General features: G+C 34.5%; 1 protein-coding gene across 1 annotated transcript in view; it reads right to left on the bottom strand.

Moving 5' to 3' along the window:
• Positions 1-5571: 5571 nt before the first annotated feature.
• The window catches only part of LOC112525906 (abietadienol/abietadienal oxidase), a 16618-nt gene continuing 8019 nt past the window's right edge, over positions 5572-14170 (bottom strand). Inside the window, exons 2-9 of the mRNA XM_025136223.1 lie at positions 11736-12060; positions 9190-9339; positions 8741-8971; positions 8319-8417; positions 7396-7474; positions 7102-7223; positions 6887-7014; positions 5572-5675 (exon numbers count right to left, since the gene is read on the bottom strand). Of these exons, the coding sequence (XP_024991991.1) occupies positions 5585-5675; positions 6887-7014; positions 7102-7223; positions 7396-7474; positions 8319-8417; positions 8741-8971; positions 9190-9339; positions 11736-12060 (1225 nt within the window). The 3' untranslated portion in view covers positions 5572-5584. The remainder of the gene's footprint in view (positions 5676-6886; positions 7015-7101; positions 7224-7395; positions 7475-8318; positions 8418-8740; positions 8972-9189; positions 9340-11735; positions 12061-14170) is intronic.

A 14170-nucleotide genomic window follows, 5' to 3' on the forward strand; every position in this document is an offset into this window, starting at 1 on the left:
TAAGTTCATTCCAAATCACCACTACGTAGTCATAGTGGCGATTGAACACTATGTCGTGAAAGAATTTCAAGAATGAGCTGCTGCAAATGTCAATTCCTGCTGTTTTAAATGTCAGACACCAATTTAGAATTGAGAACAACAGGTGCCATACAGATAGAAGAAATCGTCTTCGAAATTGTGACGGATTTGTGAGTTCTTGCGAATAACCATAACGTCTGATATATTGGCATAATTCTTGATCAGATACAAATTCTTCAAACTGTGGTGACCCAAATGTAGAACTTGGACTTGGATAATGTAGAATCCTTCTCAGCCTTTTAAGAGTCAAATGACTCATATATTCATCCACATTCCCTTGAAATAAGAATTGATCTCCTTCTTTGATAAATGACAGAGTATGTTAGAATTGTTAAAAGTAGACCAGAGGAACATCCGATGTTGCTGACCAGAGGAACATCTGCTGTTGCTGATAAAGCATAAGTGAAAAGAAAATAAAATTAAACTAAAAAAATTCAAATGAAGATAAGAAAAACACTTTAAAAAATTCAAATTCAAACAAAAAATCTCTCCGGACACACTGCGATTAAGCTCTCCGGTCACAATAAAAAAATCGTGTTAATCTCTTAAACCTCACACAAAACACTCTCCGGTTACACTAGTGATTAAGTGCAAGTTCATAATTTCAAATCATTACAGTCTACAAACTTAGTATCAAATTACAGTCCAAAACTTGAAGATATGATCCAGTTTTATGATTTGATGAGATTTAGATTCAATTATGATATATTTATGGAAGATTAAGTCTGATTGAATCACAAATCTTGTTATGTCAAACACTAAAGTCCAAAGAGATACGGATACAAAATCAAAGAAGATGAGTAGAATGATTTAACACGTGTTCTTCAAGAAATTAATCGTCCGGAGAAGATGATGAAGTAGATGACCTTGAGCGAAAACGAATGAGAACAGTGAAGAGTGAAAATGAAATCGGACGATTCCTTATATGTTGAAAAAAATGACTCTTCACTACCCTATCCGGACAACGTGTTGTCCGAATTCACTCCTTATCGGACAATGTATTGTCCGGATAGGAGTATCATCGGACACGCCTTGTCCAGATACGATCCAAAATCAACTCAAAGATCAAAAATACAATACGAATGATGCCTTATCCGGATAGGCTAATCTCCAGACAAGCCTTTGACCGGATAAACTTAACAATGAAACACCATCTTAAGATTAAATCTAACCTTGTCCGGTGTGATAACCAGGTTCTGGTTATTACCCAAGGTATTTATTATATGAATTAGTTAATTATGTGGATAAATGTTTACATGAAATAAATATGTGAATATGTGTAGTTTATGCATGGGAATATATGTGCATAATGTGTAAGTGTGTGTGTGTGTATATATATATATATATATGCAATGTATGAAATAATATGTAAAAGTGTTTTTGTGCCTACATGCATGAATGATTTGGTTATATGCAAGTGGGGGGGACCAACTTTCCAAATTTGGAAAGTATAAATAGGAAGGTTTGGGAAGAGGCAAAAGTTTTTTTCTTACGTCTTTGAGATTTTGGAAATTTTGAGTGAAGAGTTGTCCGGAGATCTAGTGTTGATCAAGTTGGTCTTTGCATTTCTTATCTTCTTCAAAATCTGAGTTCATTCTTAAAGGTGAGTGATTTCTAAACCATTTTTCCATAAAATTTGTTACTGGTTTTTACTTGAATGTTGTTTATTTTTGGAAAGAAATCAATTATTTAATTAAGGTTTTTATTCGGACAAGGGTGACCAGATTAAGTCTAAACCGGACAAAGCTTGTCCGAATTACTCTTAAACCGGATATGAGGTGTCCAATTTATTCATAAATCGCTTAAGTGTTGTGCGATTTAGGGTGTTAGTGAGAATTTTGAAATATGTAAACCGGACAAATGTTTTGAACCGAGAAGTATGAATACGACCAAGCATTGAGCGGTTTAGCCTTAAATCGCTTAAGGATCGTGCGAATTAGTTATAAACTGATCACGTATTAAGCAGTTTAGTCTTAAACCGATCATGTGTTGTCCGGATTGTTTTACACCGGACATGAGTCATGCGGTTTAGTTTTAAATCGATCATGTGTTGTTCGGATTGTCTTAAACCGGACATGAGTCATGTGATTTAGTCTTAAATTGACCAAGTGTTGTCCAGATTAGTATATCGGACAAGATGAGTTAAGTGTTGTCCGGATTATATATCCGGATAACTTATCTGGGTGACCTATATTTGATTTTCAAATGTTGAATATTTTAGACATTTATATAATTTAAAAATGTCTATTATTGGGTTTAATTATGGATTTATAAAAGGGGTATTTTATATCTTTTTAAATAAAAAGATATGTTCCTACCAAGCGTGGTGACATAAGTCTATTTTGGTATGAAACTGGATTTGGGAAAATGTTTCTACCAAGCGTGGTGACGTAAGTCTGTTTTGGTATGAAACTATATTTTGGAAAACCTTCCTACCAAGCGTGGTGACGTAAGTCTGTTTTGGTATGGAAGTGGCTTTTGTAAATTGTTCCTACCAATCGTGGTGACGTAAGTCTGTTTTGGTATGGAAGTGGATTTTGTAAAACTGTTTCTACCAAGCGTGGTGATGTAAGTCTATTTTGGTATGAAACTTGTTTTTAAGTGGTAGTTCCCCCAGACGTGGTGACTTTTGTGTGTTCTGGCTTGGAACTGGGAATGGGTACTTTCAGACGTGGTGACTTTTGTCTGTTCTGAGAAGTAGCCCTGTTTTGATGGAGGAATAAGGGTGGAATATCAAGGAGAGGTGTACTTGGAATAAGGGCGGCATTGTCATATGTGGTTAATATTATAACTCTTATCATTATTACTAATTGGATTTAATAACTTTGAATCATCATTTCTTTGTGACCTGATGAATTAGAGATATTATTCCTATTAGAAACAATAATTTACATGTTATTGAGAAGGGGAAAATGGTTTGTCATAAAGGGCAAGTATTGCCTTAAATCTTTGGTTACAATATTTGTTTCATATTGAGAACGTTGGATCATTAAGCAGATGCATTTTATTAATAGAACTGAGATTCTTAAGTTTATCCTTTTATACATGTCAATAAGCACTGCATTAGTTGATGGTATTGCAAATATTTCTGAGCAAAGATACTTTATTATAGTTTGGTGTTCATTACCCTGCATTTGCAAGGAAGGGATTTACTCACTAGACCCTTCTGGTCTAACCCTCATTTTTCTGTTTTAAAATTATGCAATGCAGGAATGGCGGGGTCCAGGGATATTAAAGAGAAAGGGAAAATGTGATTAATTTCCTAACCTGTTATCTGCCTTTGAAGATCTGCTTAAGATTGCTTATTTTTAAGATACATGTTGTATTACATGTGTTAGTACAGGATTTTTTTTGGAAATTTTTATATGTAGATTTTGTACATATAGGAATCCTTGTACTAGTGGGACCTTATGATGTAAACTATATTTCTATGTAATGAAATATGTGTTATATGCAAATGTGGTGTTTGGGGGTGTTACATCCGGATATGAATTTATCGGATAGCCTTTGTCCGGATAGACCCTTATCGGACAACTTTGTCCATGTTGTTAGTGCTTCTTCCAAACGCACCGACCAACTACGAGATGCACAAGTCGAGCAAATTGCATACTTGATTTATATTGATGAATTAGAGAATGATAGAGGTCTCAATAAAATTGGTACATACAACGAGCCGGAGATACTAGATGGAGTTCTCATCTCAGATCAGTTTCTAGCCTAATAAAGATGTTTAGTCCAACTTGTGAGGTATAGCTCAAAAATTTTGAGGAAGGAACTGGTCCAATCAAAGGAGATGCAGATTCGGCATATGAGGCTATGATGACATTTGAGTTCATATTTGTCTTGCATCTCGAAAGAGAAATAATGGAGATCACTGATTTACTTTGTCAAGCTTTACAAAGGCAAGATCAAGATATTTTTAACTCATTGAGGTTAGTTGCATCTACCAAATGTTATTGCAACTAATGAAATATGAAAGCGGGGATGCTTTGCTTTGCCTTGTTAAGTCATTTTTTCAGGTACATAACATAATGATCATACACTCGAACATCGTTATCAAGTAAATCTTCCTAACTTGTCTTCTTCTAGACTTGTTTCTTGTCATGTACGGAACATAGATATTCCTGACTTGTCTTCTTCCTACTTTAGCAGAGGGAATCGAGCTCGTAATGAGCATAGTGATCATACACTTGAGCATCATCACCGAACGGATATCTTTTATGAAGCAATTAATTGTCAATTGATGATTTTAGATCATCATTTCAGTGATGATTCCATGGAGATGCTTCGTCTTGTTTCAACTCTAGATCCTAAAAACGCGTATGAAACTTTTAGAAGTCTTGATATATGACAACTAGTAGAGAACTTTTATCCTGAAGATTTCATTGATCATGAGAAAACAATTTTGGAACTGCAACTTCAACATTATTCTATTGATGTCGTTCAACATATAGATTATAAGCAGTTGACATCTATTATAGAATTGGGTCAATGGTTGGTAAGGACTAGAAGAGAAACCACTTTTGATCTTATTTATCAATTAATAAGTCTATTACTTACTCTCCTAGTTTCTACCGCGACAACTGAGAGATAATTTTCAGCAATGAATATTGTGAAAACAAGAATACAAAATAAGATGGATAATGAGTTTCTAAATGACTCGTTGCTTTTGTTTATCGAAAGGGAAGTAGCTGAAAAGATTAGTTTGGAGGAAATTGTGGAAGACTTCAAGGTCACAAAAGATCGACGGGTTCCACTTTGATTAGCGATGTTTGACATGTTTAAATTTAACGTTTAGTTTTAGAGTTTTACTACGTTATAAATTTGAACAGTGTATTTTTGGTACCTTTGAAATATATAATATATTCGGTCCGGCCCCTACGGTTGAAAAGTTTGTGTTCCGCCCCCTATGAAGGAGCTTGTTTATTGGTGACTGGAGAAGGTGATCAAGTATGTCACCTTTTGTGAATAGGTACTAATCAACTTATTTATTAGAAAATACTACAAACAAATCAAAAATTTAAAACATGAGAATATTTCTACTTCATGACATATTGTTTTATCTACATGCAAAATTCATTGAAAAAAGATGAACGATTAATGAGGGCTTCTGAGCAAACGGGTTGGGCTAAGCAATTGGTCATGTAAACAATACATTGGTGGGGGAGTGTGCCAGTCTTCCAGAAGTGGTTGCGTGAATAAAACACAAATATATTCCCAAATTTTCTATTAATATTCACACAAATATATCATATATATCTATTTGTACTCCATATATATGTAGGCGAATGATAGAGAGTTAAGGTGAGAAGCATAAGAAGGGATCTGGACCCCTGATCACCTTTAATCTCAAACTCACCCATAAATTGTGCTTGATACATGGATTGATCCGGTGCATCTTGATGCATCTCATCTTAACATCCAATGGTGGAGATCCCTTCTCAGGTTTCTCACCTTAACTCTCCTTCTAAGCGGAACCCAACCCTATATATATACATATAATGTATCATGTTATTTTAGTTAGTTGGATTGGAAATCCGTTAACTAATCTTGCTGATGGGAAGAAAGACATTTTATCCTCCTTCACCTGGCTCCACCTGAAACATGTAAAGTATTTTGTCAGATTGGATTCCATAAGAACTTTTTTTTGTGAGAACCTTGAAAACATTTTAGGAGTCGTCGATCTATTTTGATCCGATGAAGCTAACTACGTTCATTTTTTATAAAGGAGTGGCACTTTCGTCTTTTTGATTTTCGCATCTAGGTAGGATTTGACTGATTTTTTTTGAAGGTATGAGAAGTTCCAATAATTTTCTTTTAGAGATGTAGTAATCTATGAATCATGAAGTTTAGTCAAGGCATGTGAAGTATAGTGAAAGTATATGCAAGTTTCAATGATTTTCTTAGAGAAGTGTAGTAAAGGCATGTAGAGTTTACTAAAGATATGTGCATGTTTAGCTAGCCTTATAGCAATGGCACTCAAGTCCCACTTGTTTATGAAACTGCCACAACGTCCATAACAACCATTAAACCAAAATAATCATCCAAAGGCTCATAAGATGTTCTCATGGTTCTCACCAAAAACAATAGTTCTCACATAGTCACAACTCTTCCTCTAATATACATGTGCATATATACATACATACATACATACATACGTATATATTATAAGGGAATAATCAAATGTGAACAACAAATAGATCGAGAATCATAAGAACTTTTATTTTAAGGTATTGTTTCACATGTTTTTTGGTTAATCTAAGACTAAGATTAAAAGTATTGATTGGCATATAATATTCTCATAATGTGAAACTCTTTTAAGTGTATTTTTTGTTTCACAATACAAAAATGTTTCACATTGTGAAACAAATACATGTTAAACTAAAGAAACACATTGTAAGATAAATATATGTTATTCAAAACCTTAAGTTCTATGCTTAGATGAAAAAGAGTAATGAGAAATAACACGTGATGCTCTCATTCTCATGATTTATAACCTCTTTTGTGGTTCTCACAAGATTACCGCTATATATAGTAAAAATAGTCTCTTTTAGTGGGAGTGTAAACACAAATGAAAGTACCCATATATTGAGTAAAGATTCGTGGTGAAAACCATGAAAGTACTCTTTATATTGTCTGAATGCTACAACATTCACACAACCTAACATGGCTTCCACAACACATAGTTAAAGGCGATATGACTGTTACAATCTTCACACAATATAATGGTACATTCACTTGTTCCCACATTCTATTATCCTGACAATGTATATATACCAATATCAAAACATGGAAAAGGAAGTCAAACCTGTAAGAAATTACAAAATGGTGTAAAAATAGAGCAATCTGAAGTCTAGCCAACTCTGCACCAGGACACAAACGAGGTCCTCCTCCGAATGGTGAATAGAATGGACTATTTCTCCAATTTCTCTTGTCCTTCAATTAATCAAGATTATGATGGTTCTTAAAATTTGTATCACGGACACCTTCAAATAGATCCAACTAGAAAAGTATAAGACTCACTTGGTTTTCAGAATCCATCCATCGCCAAGGATTGAACGTAGTCGCTCCTTCATGAACATTTTCATCTTGATGAACCGCCGAAAGGAATGGAACCACGAAGCTTCCTTTTGGGATAACGTAATCTATATTATGGTATTGCATTTAGCATGTGTCTATGAATAAATTGACCAAGCAGAACATAATTTAAGAAATTAATAGCGGTTTTTGGCTTGAATGCAAATTTTATAAATTGAATGCTCTGTTGTATCTTGTTGAGCGTAGATGTATATAACTCAAAGATTGGAAAAAATATACCTTGATATTTAACATCTTCTTTTGCTTCCCTCATTAACCAAATCGCAATCCCACCTAAACGAAGAGTTTCATCGATTACCTGCATAAAGTAACAATAGATATTCTTAATAAATGAATAGGGGGTTAACGAGTTTATTTTGGTAGCATGTTGTTTGGGCTTTTTAATTGTTCGAGTTCAAGTTGTAAGTTACACGTTATGACCTAATATTCATGAAACTTTATAAGCTCGTTTATGAGCACAAACTCAACATGATTAGCTTGAGCTTATAGCCTAGCACTAAAAACAGCTTTTTTTTATTCTTTATATCGTGATTGTATGATTTATGAAAATACGAACATGTTCGGCTCGAAAAAGTGTATGCTCATATGGCTCGACTTGGGTTGACTAGCAAATTTTAGTCTAGCTTTCTAACTAGCCGTGTTGAACATTGGTGTTATAAAACTCAACTTGAGTTTGAGAGTTATTAACTCGAGCTCGAGTAGCTAGTTCAATGCCCGAATCCTAACACCACTAAAAATGAACCATATGTATACATGAAAGAACCCCTCCAACTATACTTTTCGTGTTATGACAAAAAAAACTAAAAAAATGCCAACATTAAATTTATGCACTTTTGCGTACTTCAATGTTCTTTTTCGTTTGATCAACTACTGCCATTTGGTTTATAACGAAACTACGTACATGTTTAATGGTTACTTACGAAAATCTTGCGCATATGTGGTTTTGTTCACCCATCTACAATATATATATGTCCTACACTTTGTAATATAATTGCACCTTATGGACAAACAGATATGTTCTTTAACCAAATTCAAAGAATTCTACCATAATATAAAAAAACAAAATGTAACTTGTAACCTCCATAAAGTCGCATTCACGTATAATAGATGGTAAAATGTGAAAATGAAAGACATAAACTTACGTTTTGAGTAAATGACATCGATTTGTATTCTTCCCATGTTATCATGTCGATTTCACCACCTGAATGGAGTTTTTTAAACCTTATGTTTTGGTGCTCCTCCTATAAACATGATTAACACACGAAACGTCGAAAATTTAGAATGCATAACTAAAATAACTCTACATTCACAATGCATGATTTCATACATTAAAGAAAACATATGCATTACAGGGTTGGTGTTCCCAAAAAAAATGAAATTACCCATGATTTACGCATATGAATTTATGGTAATTATTCGTTAGTATGGAATAAACTCCACGACCAAGTGTTAACTAGGGTCACAAATTGATGGCCATTTTAATAAAAGACAAAAAAAAAAAAAAAACAAATAGTCTGACGTAATATTTGGTGTTCTTCATAGATTTGCATGAAAGAGAATGTACCAAGAGTTGATTAACGGCATCTGGAGAACTAGTCAAGAAATATATGGCGAAAAGCATGGTTTTAGCTGTTGTCTCATTTCCGGCAAATAAGAGGTTGATGATAAAGTCAGCAATTGAATCATCAGAAAGACTTCCCTCTTTCGTCAGTCTTCTAACCAAACCACCATCGCCGTCTCTGTACCTAGTTTCCACTATAATTTTCTTGATCTTTCTAATTATATTTTTACGTGCCTGTAATAAACATCATGTGACAATCAAAATTACGAGCAATTTAACCCAATAATACCAATCAAGTCTTTCATGTGGTAGTCAAAAAGTGATGTTTATTAGATCGAATACATATGGATCGAATGGACTAATTTTGAGAAGAAGAAAAAAAGAAGGGTCAAACGCGACTTCTATTAGAAAATTAATTAAAATGACCATGAGATGTGGGAGTAGTGACTTACATTCATAGCACTATGATAAGCAAAGCCTGGCAAACTGATGGGAAGGGACAAACATCCATCTACGAACACTGAGAAAAGGTCTGCCATTTCGCCCACTTCTGACTCACTTAAGACCCCTAGTAGCTGATTCACCATCAAATTTATAGCCAACTGAAAACAACACCACACAATCGGTCAGGTTAACATCGAGACCCTTGGTTTGGTGTTCTAAAATCATGCTAAACAAAGATTATGGTTCTAATTTTATCAATCGTTATTTAAACTATGAAATCAAATTGAAGCTCGCCAAAGTTAAATGGTTTGGTTAGGCTCGGTTTGAAGCTTTTGGATTAAGTTAGACTTGGGGGTTGTTCGGTTGATTTTATAATAAGACATGTATGGATAAAGTTGTTTGTATTGATAAAATTGTCTGTGTGATAATAGATAAGTCGTTATTCGATTGTTGTGCTGAACAGAATGTCAGAAATGACCATTTTATCCTAAATCTATATTGTTATTTGAATAAATAACTATTTGATAAAAATGTTGAATAAATGATTATTAATGATAAAAAAAGATATCAGTTTAAAAGCTTTTTAAATAAGAACAACTTGATTTAACATATTAATATGAATTCAATGCTATTAGAAATTAATAACCTTCTTTGTTTTTCTTAGAAGTAGGAAGACTCCGTTCTTTGCAATGAATTTCAACATGTAAACAGTCACATAATCAATAATTGAAGATCCCAAAATACATTATCGATTTGTAACTCATTTTGAATAGAGAGTCATCACCATTACCTCAATGGATGTAACAATGCTCTAAACACGAAGGGTTCTAACCCAGTCCCTAACCGTCAATGTTTCACCTAATCTATCCAAACCCTTGTTTTCACCTCCTTTTATATATCAATAATCCTTAGCCGTTCACGAAATTCTCCAACCCATTCGTCAGTGGTTTTGGACTTCTGCACGACCTCGTCGGCAGATACAACCTTAAAAAAGCATTGATAGTGAGTTATAGAATGCTAAGCAAGGATAACTTAATAGAAAGGGCTATAATGGCCATCCAGAAAGACTAGTTACTATTTTCATGAGCTCATTTGGACTCATAAATCAAACTCAGACATAACCTCACTGTAGAGAGGGAGACTCCCGGAAGCGTTAGAACGACTATTTTGGAGCCTGAGGGTGAGGTTCCATTGAGTTATAGAATCGAACGGTGGAGGAAAACGATTTCAAACAGAGAGAAAATAGTGGCTGGTGACAACGACGTCGTCGCCTTTCGTTGCACGACTCTCACTGAAACCACCCTCTTTGTCCCCACTATCGAACTCCGCTCTCCTCACTGACACCACCACTCTTCCCACTGAAAACCACCTCACCACCAGCCAGCCATCACCATTTCTCTGCTACTCAGCGTCCTAGTCACCTTCACCCATGGCAACACCATTTTCAACCACCCTCACAGGAGGAGCGTCCTTCTCTTTTCAAATATTGGTTTTTCCTTAATAATGGTAGTTGGGGAGGTAAGGGTAGACAGACAAATTAAATGGAATTAAATGATTGAGTGTAAAAGAGTAATGTTTTGTAGCGAAGCGATTAAGCGAACATCCCTTATACAACTCATTAAACTCTTACTGAACAACCCCTAATTAGAGTTGTATGGTTCGCTTTATGATATCATCCAAAACCAAATCAAATCAAATTATTTTACACCCTTAACATATCATTAAATAAACACAATATAGCATGTCGATTGTTTATACGGGACTCATTTCGCACATTTTAATACTTGAAGGGTTATTATTTCATATTAACCTAATTTATATGGACTAATTGTGTAATTCCTACGTGAGTTGACTTTCGGAACAGCCCCTTTAGTATTTTTGTGTAGGGATGGTGATTTGCCCCGACTCGGTGGAGAACCCGGTTCATTTGACCCGAACAGGAAGGGGATTCCCCGCTAAAATGGGTCATGGGGTCAGGGATCCCCGGTAGACTTAAACCGGGCTGGGCTGGGAATCTGCGGTAAAATCAAACTAACGGATATTTTACATGGGGATTGACCCGGGATTGACCGAGATTTGACGGCGGATGAGATGTTAATCCCTGTACCCGCCAAATACCGGGCCGGGTCCAGGGTATGTTACTACAAACTGGGGCCGGGGATTACAAAACCCGCCCTATCTCAACTCCGTTGCCATGTCTATTTTTGTGTTTTGCCAAAATAAAAATAAAATTTTAAATAAATGGAAAATTATATGAAATATAACCTATTTTAATCTAATTTTAATTTTATATAACATATTTTTAAAAGCTTCATTTTTGATACTTTTAGATTTGATATCTAAAACATTTAAATCAAATTATATTGCACAAAATAAGAAAACGTAAGTAATATTCTCATGCACTTTATATGATGTAAAGCAGGTATCTAAATGTCTAGAATGTCACATATGAAGTATCAAAATAAAGACTTGGAAAATAGTTACACAAATAAGAATTCAAGTGAAAAACGTTATTTTCATGCAATTTGCCTTTAAATAAAGTAGGTGATCTAACCTTTCTGCAGACATCTTGAAGTAAAATTGTCTGATCATTGTGAAAATTATTGAAAGTTTGATGCATAACGAGTTGAATATCAATCAAGAAATTGGATTTCAAGCTCTCGGTACGCATCATATTTGATGCAATCATGTGAAGCTTCCGATGTAGATCTCCTTGGACCGTGATGACGCCGTTCGCCCCAACCAAGTCTCTGAACGACTTTGGGTAACTGGATTTGAAAAGCTTTCCTTCGTTATGCATTACATATCTATTGAAAATCGGATCAGCCGATACCACTGCTGTTCTCCCAAATATGTTGCATGAGAATATCTTTCCGTACCTATCATTTATACAATATTTATGGAGTTTATAAAACTCATCATTGTTGTCAGTAGAAGTGTTATTTTGAATAACATTGAAACAGTTTTTAATACAAGGCTGACCAATAGCGCAAGTATCACAAGGAGAAGATTGTAAATCTTCAGAGTCAGAAGATAAATAAGAGTCATCTTCATTAATGACATAAGTACTATTAGTAGAGCTAGAATCAGAATGGGTATCAGGCTCATCATCAGAATTTTTGAAATTTAGAAAGATGTTTAAGAGAGAATCTTTCGTATCCTGAGCAATATTTAAATTATTGATCTTTTTCTTGGTCYAACAATTTGCTRAAGAATGGCCAATCTTGCCACAATTTTGACAAACAATTTTGTTTTTCTTAAAACCCTGAGAGTTTTTAAAAGATTTTCTATGTTTGGAAACATCAGGTTTTGTAGAGTCTTCAGCTCTGTGAGATTTTTGTAAATCTTTATCAAAAGTTTTTTTCTTAAACCTTTTTTTATAATGGCGATAACCTGAATCCTTATCGCGAGTTTTATGAAACTTTCTTCTATGTCCCAGATCTAACAAAAACAATCAAAACAGACAAGTTTGCCTCAAATCTCAAACCAAGGTTTTAAATACCCTAAACGGCTCTCTTGGCCTCAGYGGGTGAAAACCAGTCTCAGAGATCTCAGAGGTAGACTTGACTGTTATTGAAGATCTTTACTAAATCTAAACATATAAACCATTCCATGTAAATCTATTAAAATATCAAATCAAAATATGTTTTAACTCATTGTCCTAACTTAGCCARCCATAAAGGCGGCAAGATACTGAAAGATAAKAAACAAAAGGATGAACTTACAAAAACTTGACCACTGTCGGCAAGCTTGTTCGTCTTATTTCTTTRTTGGCACACGGATTACAATACTTGAAAGAGAGAAATTGAAAATTTACACACTGCCTAAATCAAACTCTGATTTAGAAGAGAGACATGCCTCTCTATAAATACAGAAAAGAAAATCCTATTAAGGACAGCTGGCTAGACARCTAAAAAGAAATCTGCTTTATTAAAGCAAAAGCTTCTTTTCAAAAGAAAAAGCAACTTTATAAAAGTTGGTCGGCTACTAGAACCGAAAGTAATACAATTGGACAAAAATGTCAAAAGGCTACTTACTTTGCTTTATAGAGTCCTTGAGGGCCTCTAGGGCATCTTCAATAGAGATAGCTAGCTCTTCGGAGCCTTCTATGCTTTGAGCATCTTGCTGTATGTCGGAGTTCATTGAACTGTCTGAAGGTTGAGAAAGGTTTTGATGGAGATCCTTCTTCATGTTCTCTATGTAGAGATCAACAATCTCGTCTTTGGACAAAGTACCAGCATATTTCTGGGAAAGTTGCTGGAAAGGACTCGKAATCTCCGAGTTTGTGTTCTTCTGTTGACGAACTTCGAAGTCTTTCTTATAAATCTGAATTTTCTTCGAAATGGAGTCAAAAAGATCAGCTCCTTCAAGAGTAGAGGATTTTGGACACATGCGATCTAATTTCTCCCAATATTTTGAAAGGCCTTGACGCTTGAGACAAGGAATCATATTATGATCATAGCCAAATATTGGCTTCCATTTCCAAATCCAAGGGATGCCAAATTCGATAAAAAAGAGGCAAACATTACTGCTATCAATTTGATAGAGTTGTTTACAGTCATTGACTGTTGGAGAATATAACATCCAATCTTTTATAAAAGATTTCATATGATCAGGAAAAATAGAAGAACTAGTTCCAAAATTTTTCCACCAAGAGAAAAACCAATTAGGAATTGGAGAATGAAAGCAATTTTCACAAATCTTTAAGAACCAAGAATGTCTTTTGTTCTCATTATCGTAAAGTAGAACTTTAGATAAACCATGGATATAATCCCAATAATTGAATTTGAAATTGCATTTATGACTGGGAGAAAACCATTCTCTCTCAGCAAGAGGAGAAAAACCCCATTCTTCAAAAGATATAATCTTTTTAATGACAAGTTTTGAAAAACTAAAATTGCCATTTATCTCATCTCTGCTATTAGAAGAATGATGAGTAATTTCTACAGATTTTGTAGAAAGAAGTAAACCTTCATAGAATTGGCGTTG

Source organism: Cynara cardunculus (genome assembly GCF_001531365.2).
Source record: "Cynara cardunculus var. scolymus isolate 2C chromosome LG 13, CcrdV1, whole genome shotgun sequence".
Taxonomy (NCBI): domain Eukaryota; kingdom Viridiplantae; phylum Streptophyta; class Magnoliopsida; order Asterales; family Asteraceae; genus Cynara; species Cynara cardunculus.